Source organism: Eufriesea mexicana, unplaced genomic scaffold (assembly GCF_001483705.2).
Source record: "Eufriesea mexicana isolate 0111107269 unplaced genomic scaffold, ASM148370v2 scaffold3597, whole genome shotgun sequence".
Classification (NCBI taxonomy): Eukaryota; Metazoa; Arthropoda; class Insecta; order Hymenoptera; family Apidae; genus Eufriesea; species Eufriesea mexicana.
This window is the reverse complement of record NW_016911617.1, coordinates 92811-103315: the sequence shown is the minus strand read 5'-3', so window position 1 is coordinate 103315 and position 10505 is coordinate 92811. Positions and strand designations below refer to the sequence as shown.

Below are 10505 nucleotides of genomic sequence, written 5' to 3'. Positions count from 1 at the left end.
GGTGTGAATAATTCAACATTCCTGAATACGCTATCGAGAACACCTGGATCGACACATTCCGCGTACCTCTACGCGAGTACACTGTACCTAATAACAAAAGACAGAGAAATCGGCGAAAAAGTAACCGTGCTCTATGATTCGATGCGAAAATAAATTTTCAAAGACTCGAAAGAATTCGGGGAAAAGTGGAAAATAAAAGGGAGAGAATTGACATCGGTAGGCTAATCGGTAGGATAATTTTCTCTAATCGACGCTCGACCAGGCTGCGCTGCTGCTTGCGAAAACGCTGGATCGTGGTCATAGATCCTTCCTAGACGTCTAGGATCCTGTTTGATCCTAAAGATCCTCGATACCGGGAAAAACGCGAGCGATTTTTAAGACAGGGGCTCGTATCCTGCGATGTTTCAAGCGATCGAACTAAAAATGGCAGTCTTGCTTGTTTAAAATGTGAAAAAGTTACTAGAAAATGGTCGATGCTCTGAAAGAATGAGGTCTGTTAAATAAAATAAAAGAAGAAAAGGTGGATGTATAAAAGATCGTGATAAAATGAAATGCGCATTCGAGATCGATTCGTGAGATCGACATTGCCACGCAGATCGGCCTTGCTCTCTCTTTCTCTCTCTTTCTCGTCGCGCACCCTCTCTCTCGGCTAGTTCCACTCGATCACGGCTAATCGCGCGAGGGTGGTTCGATGCATATCACAGATACGATGATATGGAATTGAAAGTGCTCGGAGATCGCGAACTACGCACGAATCGATTATGGTAAGCTTATATGCCGCCGATTAAATCGAAAATTAAATAGAACACGCGTTTGTCTTAAGGGATGCGATCAACCGTAATCTAAGCTACGACGAGTTGTAAGTACGAAAAATCGGCCGAGTCGACCGTCCTCGAGCAAATGTCGGCGCGAGACCTCGCGTCACGCGCTCCTCCTCCTTCGGACCCGGAAGTTCGGATAAAAAGAAGAAAAGAAGGGGATAAAATCGGGATAAAATTGCGCTAAAATCGAGAAAAATCCGGGATAAAATCGTAATCGTAAAATTATAAACAATTTCGAAGAAAGATATTAAAATTCCCTAGCTCAATGGGTAAAGAGGATTCCTTTTAATCGGTAACGAAAAGAAAATGGTAACCTTCGAGTCACCGGGGGTGGCGTGTCGCTCGGCTCGCGACGAGTATTGTATAAAAAGGAAGAAAGAAGAAAAATAAGAAGGAAAAGAGATTTCTCTAAAAAAGGCCACTCGTCGAACCAATGTCGGTTAAAATCGATTTAAAATCAAGTGAAACACGCAGCGTGTCGCGCGAGTAAATATAATCCGTCGCGACGAACGGACACACGATAAAAGGACGAAAAAAGGAAAAGAAAAAGAAAAAAAAAGAAAAAAAATTCGAAAAAGGATGAAAAAGAAAAAAGAAAAAGAAAAATAGTACGGGAGGAACGTTGGTGAATCGTTTCCTTATATAAAAATTTACATCTTCATACCGTGCAAAGGTACGTCAAGCGAAGGGAGTAGCAGCAGCAGCGCGGCGCGTAACGTAAAATGGCGTCGGCCGCGTCGGTGCGTTTCCTTCTTCTTCCCCTACGATTACTATTAAAATTCTACTAATAATAATAATATTAATAATTAATAATAATAATAATAATATATCCTTCTGTATCTCTCTCTCTCTCGCTCGCTCGCTCGTACTCTCTTTCTCTCTTTCGCTCATTCTCTCTCTCTCTCTCTCTCGCTCGCTCTTTCTCTCTTACACTCTAGGTAATTTTAAGCTCTAGACACTTTAAATACAGTTAATCGGACATGTAAAATCTTTACAAAAATAAAATAAATAATCTGAATAAATACGAATATAATAATATTACAGTTAGTCAATAAATTATTATATAGGATTAAGAGTGGGGCGCGGATGGCTCGTCGAGTGATTTTTGCTTTTCCTCGTGGTCGACGTTACAACGACGTCGTGCTTTCCTCTTCAACCACGCGTGACAACCACGCGATATATATCTATACGCCTCGATTTCTCCTTACTCCCTTCTCGCACGACGCGAATAGTCTAAGTTAAAGCGCGAATACTGTATTTTCTTGTATATTTAGGATATAATACCGCTGCGGTGCACAAGCTCGTTTAGACGGATTCACGAAGGGAATCCTTTCATCTCCTTCCATCTCCGCGCCGCTTCTTTCGCGTCTTCCTCTTCCCTATAACCTCAATGAATCCCTGAATGAGATTGCCAGCGAGACCCCCGTTGGCGTGGCTGTCCTCGAGTTTTCGAACACCGAGAAGTCTCATTTTTAATGGAGAATCAGTTCAACAGAGGAAAGCAGAAGAATGATCATCCACGAGTGTTCATGAATGATACATTTCGTCAGCCGAATCTCTCCCCTTTGAACACCTCCAGTAAGAATGATACATCGTTGGTTTAAAAGCGAAAACACCGTCGCGTGGAGTAATTTAAAGGAAGAACTAAGAGGTCTCGTGATAAAACATCGAAATACATGGTACATTGGGTAAAACGCGTGAGATTTTGAAATCCGCGAAACGGAACAGCCACGCCAAGGGAACGCGAAAGAAGTGGCGAAGGAGAAACTAGAATACAACGCTTTGTTCGGTGATGGAAATCTCAACGAACGGTAAGATGTCGCTGGGAACTCTGGCTGGTCTTCCTGGTCTGTCCTATTAATCCTCTTGCACATTATGATTACACTTTGGACATGGATTTCGCGCGTGCTTTAAGTCGCGTTTTAGCGTAAGCACGCGCGGAAATGAGTGCGTGGATCGCACACGATCGTGAACTATGGCGGCGAAAGCCAATGGGCTGCTCATCGTACGACTCTGCTTCCTGTTGCTCTCTATTCCCGGCTGTCTCACTGGAACCTCTGACGGCGAGCATCGACGATGGCGGTGTGAACTATTGACGGGACTCGATGACGATATTCGTCGATCCTCTGTCTCAAAGTCATGCTAGTCAACTTGATACAGATACACACGCACAGGTTCGACGATACGGTGTATCCGTCGGTGTGTGACGGTGGTGCAGCATCGCTGGCTGGACCCGTGGCCGACGGATAGGCCGATCGTCGCCATGGAGACACATCTCACTGGAACCGAGACGGGTGGTAGCCCCTGGCCTGCTTGACAGAGCACGCCTAGGATCTTCCCTGTTACCCACTTTTTACTCCAACCTCATGACGAGAGTTGGCCATCCAGGTTGGGCTGTTCCGGTTTCCTGAGATGGGCGAGTCGTCGCCTGGTAGCCCTTCTTCGGCTTCCGCCTTGCCATCCTCAGGACTGAAGACCTCGGCGAAGGTGCTCGAACACCTGCACCACGTATTCCAGGCCGTTCATGTAGTCGCGGAAGATTAGCCAGTCCCGAAGGTTCCGATAGGTCTCTGAGGTCGACACGGTCCGGAATTCCGACTTCATGATGTCGCGAGTAGCGTCTGGCCGTGACGACAGCTGGCGCTCCACTAGTGCCACTTGCAGCTCGCAGAGAACCTGCAAATGTATATTTTCCGACGTTAGGGATCGTTTTCGTTTGTTTGGGTAACGGTTCTCTCCAACAGACGCGCCGCGTGGGGGTGCTGTGAGATTTTTGTGGGAATTAATGGAAAGTGTTCGTATGAAGATGTAAATCGTTGTGGATATCGATACCGATGTTGTTTTATTTATTTTCGTGCAATGGTAAATGTTCATTCGATACCATCTCAGATTTGGAAAAAGAAAAGAGAAGGAGAAATAAGTGACAATTGTGTTGAATTTTTGGAATAGAAAGAGCAATAATAACAGATGTATTTAAATTTTTATCCAATGTGAAAGATAGTAATTTTATTTAGCAGATAAAGTGTTAAAGTTTGGATTAAATCTGAAGAATTTTAATTACAAATTCACATTTTCATATTTTTATTGGAATATAAAGTTGGTATCGATTTTCACAAATATCTAGAAATTTATATACGAAGTCAAATTTTTCAAATTATTAAATTTATAAAGAATTCATTTCGAGATTAAAATTTTGCCAATTCTTATTAAATTCAGACTAATTATTAAATAATTATTTAATCCATAAAACAACACTCGCGAAAATATTTAACAAATTCGAAACATGGTAGTCTTGTTCAGGAAATAGTTAGGTTTATACCAAGTCAAAAAATAATAACAATCTTTGAATCACTATATTCTAAACTAAATTATTATTTTTGGAAATTATTGATTTTTAATATAAATTTAACTATATTAAATTGTTAATATCACTTTTGACAAGTGATAATTTAGTTTCGAATATAATGATTCAAAAATTGTTATCACTTGTCAAAAATTAACAATTAAAGTAATTATGTTATTTATATTAAATCCAAAAATAATAACTTAGTTTATAATATAATGATACAAAAATTGTTATTAGTTTTGGATTTGGTATAAACTTAACTATTTTATGAACAAGGTTCTCATCTTTTGAATTTATTAAATATTTTCGAGAATGTTGTTCTGTAGATTAAATAATTATTGTCCGAATTTAATAAGAATTGGCAAAATTTTAATTTTCAAACGAATTATTTATAAATTTAATCATTTGAAAAATTTGACTTCGTATATAAATTACTAGGTATTTGTCAAATTCGATACCAACTTTATATTCCAATAAAAATTTAAAAGTATGAATTTGTAATCAAAATTCTTTTGATTTAACACAAACTTTAATACTTTATCTCCTAAATAAAATTACTATTTATTTTTTACATTGGATAAAAATTTAAATTCATCTTATATCCTTAATTAAATTTCTTTTTCTAAATAACGAATATTATTTTTTAAATCTTATCAAAGGTTTTAAAAATTTTCTACATTGGATAAAAATTTTAATTCATCTTACATCCTGAATTAAATTTCTTTTTCTAAATAACGATTATTGCTCTTTAAATATTAGCGAAGGTTTTATAAATATTATTTTACAATTTCCATTCCTTGGTTTTAATAAAAATTTCCAAGATATCTTCTGAATGAAATCATTATTTTTCAAATTGAATGAAAATCGGAAAAATCCAGGAATGGAAATAGGAAAAGTATCCACAAGATATTTTCTGATTAAAATAATTATTTTTCAAATTGAACGAAAATCGGAAAAATCCAGGAATGGAAATAGGAAAAGTATCCACAAGATATTTTCTGATTAAAATAATTATTTTTCAAATTGAACGAAAATCGGAAAAATCCAGGAATGGAAATAGGAAAAGTGTCCACAAGATATTTTCTGATTGAAATAATTATTTTTCAAATTGAACGAAAATCGGAAAAATCCTGGAATGGAAATAGGAAAAGTGTCCACAAGATATTTTCTGAATGAAATAATTATTTTTCAAATTGAACGAAAATTTAAAAAATCCAGAAATGGAAATAGGAAAAGTGTCCACAAGATATTTTCTGAATGAAATCATTGTTCCTCAAATTGAACGAAAATTTAAAAAATCCAGGAATGGAAATAGGAAAAGTGTCCACAAGATATTTTCTGATTGAAATAATTATTTTTCAAATTGAACGAAAATCGGAAAAATCCAGGAATGGAAATAGGAAAAGTGTCCACAAGATATTTTCTGAGTGAAATCATAGTTCCTCAAATTGAACGAAAATTTAAAAAATCCAGGAATGGAAATAGGAAAAGTGTCCACAAGACATTTTCTGAATGAAATCGTTGTTCCTCAAATTGAACGAAAATTTAAAAAATCCAGGAATGAAAGTAGGAAAAGTTTCAAAAGACACGAGGTACTTAGTTCCCCGTCCTAGCCGGTGGTAAATCGTTAGAAGTAGGAAGTACAGCGAGAAATCAGAGAAATCGACTAGAAGCTGACTGGACGAAGCAGCGATCCAGATTCGTCAAACGAACTATAAACTTTTTTCTCCTGCGGTTCGAGTGTTTAGTCGCGTAATTTTTGCGTGAAGCTCGTAAAAGCGAAGTGCCTTTTTTACCGCGTTTGCGACAATGGAAGGCAACGTGATTCAGGCTAATAGCATTCGGCGAGATGGTACCATTGTGAAAGTTGTTCAATAACCCTTTTTTCCTCGGGAAAAAATAAAGGGAACGCGAAACGGAGTATCGTAACACGAACTCGAAGTGTGTTAACGTGAATGCATAAAACTCACCGTTCGCAGTTTGTATTCGGTGTCCTTAAATTGCTTGCGAAACTCGAGTTGGAGATCCTCCTGGTCCCAGACTATCTGTTCTAGGCCCACTGCGAACTTCTGCATGTACTCGTACGCGTCGATGAGGGCCGAATCGAGCTGTGAAAACGAGAAGCGATTTTTAATTTTAATTTACTTACTTTTGGTTCTGTAATAATTATTGCAATCGCGTTAAAATCTTGGAAGTAACTGAATTTTGTATTTAATTTGTTTAATTTGTGAATTTATGATAATATTGATCTTAGAAATATTTCTAAGCTTCTAAGTTCCCTTGAGAAACAAAAAATATCTGAATTCCGCGTGTAATTAATTATGGTCGTTTTATTATTATACTTGAGTCTTCAGAATTATTTTAAATTGGATTAATACGTATATGTGTAAGGAAAATTTTGTTTATAGTGGTTAAATATGTTTAAATTTTGTGCTTAATTCTACCCAATTCGTTATTACATTTACTATAACAGTATATAATGCATGATAGTTGTTTAAACGGACCAGATATAGCAATTTAATTTTCTACTTAGACTGCATGAACGAAAAAATTCAGTGTGTGAAATCGCAAGATTATCATAGTTGAAATAATTTTTATGAAAACAGGTTAATATGCTGAGTAATTAAGCACACGCGACTCTAAGAGTATTAGCATAATCATTTCCATAAGGATGATAGAATTCGGTCTAATTTCAGCATTTTTCAATATAGTAATTTTATAGTATATTATATATATTTTATATAACATACTACAATACAATATAGTATAATATTATAGTGATTATGTAATATTGTATAGTACATCAATATACAACTATTTACAATATTATAACATAATAATAATTATTTTTAACTAAATTTTAGTGGCAAGAATATTTGTGATATTGACATAAAATTAGTGAAACGTTCTTTCTGTTTATGTCTTATTGTTCTATTTATAAATAAAATAAAATATTTTATATATATACTATATAACATACTACTATATAATATAGTATAGTATTATAGTGGTTATGTAATATTGTATAGTATATCGATATACTACTATTTATAATATTATAGCATAATAATAATTATTTTTAACTAAACGTTAGTGGCAAGAATACTTGTCATATTGACATGAAATTTAGTGAAACGTTCTTTCTTTTTGTGTTTCATTGTTCTATATATAAATAAAAAGGAAGATATAAATAAAACAAAAGTTACATATACATACTTCTAATTTGTCGAGGTATTCCTGATTTAGCTGTTCTCCTAGTTGCTTGGGAATTTCGTTTGGCCCAGGGAGCCAATCGTAATGATTGTCTTTGAACGTCGAATGTAGATCGGCAAAGTCGATGTTGAATGTTCGTTTAGCCTGCAAAAGCACGAAACAAAATCGTACGTGTGATTAAACAGGATATTTAACGTAAAACAAAATTGAAATAAAATCTGACATTAGAATTACCAAGAGAAAATTAAAATTATTAATTTCCAATATTCGTAGATTACTTTGCAATTAATGAAAATTCAGAATAGGTGTCGAGAAAATTAATATTAACTTTTGTTAAATAAATTTTTGCACATAGAATTTTGACATTTAAATAGTTGCAAAATAGCTAATCATCGTCATCATACTACAATATTTTAACTACCCCTGTAGGTACGTAATATTTAGATACATATCTTGGTAGTTCTAGTGTCAAATAAATATATATAATATAACTAGTGATTAAATTTCACCGTCGTCTTTCCCCAGATATTTCATATTTATTTCTTAAAAATATAGAAAATACCGAAGAACTTAAATCACATTTTGCTTCCGCAGTAATTCGAATTTTTAAGTATAATACTTTCTACCGATAAAGTAAATATACATACAAAATCATATATATTGAAACTACCTCGCACATACTATCGTAATAATTTCTTCCATATCTGCAGAGAAATTACACGTATTATCTGAATTTTATGTCTCCTCGATGAAACAGCACGCGACGAATCATACCTATGAAACAACCTGTATATCTAACTCCTTCATCCGCAAAGCCAGCAATTTGCCCAGCTAAGTAGACAAACTGACAGAAAAATAAGAAACACAGACTCAACGAGGGCATACCATAGTACTTGCTCGTCTCGGCTAATAAAGTCCTAACAAAGAGACTACATTTCCCCTAAGTTAACTATTATATTATCTAGCAAATCACCTGTATCAATGCGTCAAGGGTACCAATGATCGGCCATGAATTCCTAACAGCTAGTTCGGGCGATACGGTTTTTCCACCGATTCGGTAATTTTGTTAAAACGATGATAAGGCAACGTTCACACACGCGACAGGTGAATTTTCAACGGAGATTTAGCACTGTGTGAACGTTGCTTTCGGTTATCACTGATCCAGTGAAATTAGCGAATGGATAATAATCGAAACCAACGTTCAGAGACCTCTGTGTGATGCTAACACTCTAAGACACGTGATGCATAGGATTATTCAATGAAGATGTAGCACTGTGTGACCCAAGTACGCGTGATAATTGGATTTTTAAATGATATAGCACTGCGTGAACGTTGCTTTTTGCTATCATCGATAATTCACAGACCTCCATGTGATGCCAGCACTCTAAGACACGTGATGCACAGAATTATTCAATGAAGATCTGGTACTGTGTGACGCAAACTGTGTGATAATTGGATTTTTAGATGATGTAGCACTGTGTGAACGTTGCTTGTGGTTATCACTGATCCAGTGAAATTAGCGAATGGATAATAATCGAAACCAACGTTCAGAGACCTCTTTGTGATGCTAGCACTATGAAACACGTGATAGACAGGATTTTGGACAATTATAATTGGAAATTGAGGTGATATAGCATTGCGTGAACGTTGTTTTCAGATATCATTGATCCAATAATATTAACGAATTGATAATAACTTGAACAAATGTTCACAGAGCTCTATGTGATGCCAACAGTCTAAGATACGTAATGCACAGTATTTTCAATGAAGATTTAGCATTGTGTGGTACAAACATGTGTGACAATTGGATTTTTAGACGATACAACACTGCATGAACGTTATTTCTTTCTGTTACCATTGATCCAGTGACATTGGCGAATCGATAATGACAGAAACGAACGTTCACAGACCTCTATGTGATGCCAAGATTTTAAGACACGTGATAAGCAGGATTTTCAATGAAGATCTAGCATTGTGTGAACCTTGCTCTCGGTTATCATCGGTTCACTGAAATTGGCAAATCGGTGATAACTATGGGCAACATTCACACACGTCTGTGTGATACAAGCACGCGTGGTAATTGGATCTTTAGATGATATAGTACTATGTGAACATTGTTTTCCACTATCATCGATCCAGAGAAATCAGCGAATCGATAATAACCGAAACCAAGTTCACAGACCTGTGTGTGATGCTAACACTATAAGACATGTGATAGACAGGATTATTAATGAAAATCTAACACTGTGTGATATTAACACTATAAGACACGTGATTCGCAGGATTATTAATGAAAATCTAGCACTGTGTGAACATTGCTCTCAGTTATCACTGATCCAGTGAAATCAGCGAATCGATGATGACAAAAACGAACGTTCACAGACCTCTATGTGATGCTAACACTCTAATACACGTGATGCACAGGGTTATTAATGAAAATCTAGCACTTTGTGATATTAACACTATAACACACGTGATTCGCAGGATTGTTAATGAAAATCTAGCACTGTGTGAACATTGCTCTGAGTTATCACTGATCCAGTGAAATCAACGAATCGATGATGACAAAAACGAACGTTCACAGACCTCTATGTGATGCCAGCACTCTAATACACGTGATGCAGAGGATTATTCAACGAAGATGTGGCACTGTGTGACCCAAGCACGCGTGATAATTGGATTTTTAGACGATATAGTACTGTGTGAACATTGCTCTCGGTTATCATCGATCCAGTGAAATTAGCGAATCGATAACAACCGAAACGAATGTTCACAGACCTCTATGTGATGCCAAGATTTTAAGACACGTGATAAGCAGGATTTTCAATGAAGATCTAGCATTGTGTGAACCTTGCTCTCGGTTATCATCGGTTCACTGAAATTGGCAAATCGGTGATAACTATGGGCAACATTCACACACGTCTGTGTGATACAAGCACGCGTGGTAATTGGATTTTTAGACGATATAGTACTGTGTGAACATTGCTCTCGGTTATCATCGATCCAGTGAAATTAGCGAATCGATAACAACCGAAACGAACGTTCACAGACCTCTATGTGATGGACAGGATTTTCAATGAAGATCTAGCATTGTGTGAACGTTGCTCTCGGTTATCATCGATTCG

General features: G+C 36.2%; 1 protein-coding gene across 1 annotated transcript in view; it reads right to left on the bottom strand.

The window, feature by feature from the left end:
- Nucleotides 1-1903: 1903 nt before the first annotated feature.
- LOC108551018 (uncharacterized) overlaps nt 1904-10505 on the bottom strand; it is a 34793-nt gene continuing 26191 nt past the window's right edge. Inside the window, exons 3-5 of the mRNA XM_017905010.1 lie at nt 7384-7524; nt 6138-6275; nt 1904-3497 (exon numbers count right to left, since the gene is read on the bottom strand). Coding sequence (XP_017760499.1) covers nt 3285-3497; nt 6138-6275; nt 7384-7524 — 492 coding nt within the window. The 3' untranslated portion in view covers nt 1904-3284. The remainder of the gene's footprint in view (nt 3498-6137; nt 6276-7383; nt 7525-10505) is intronic.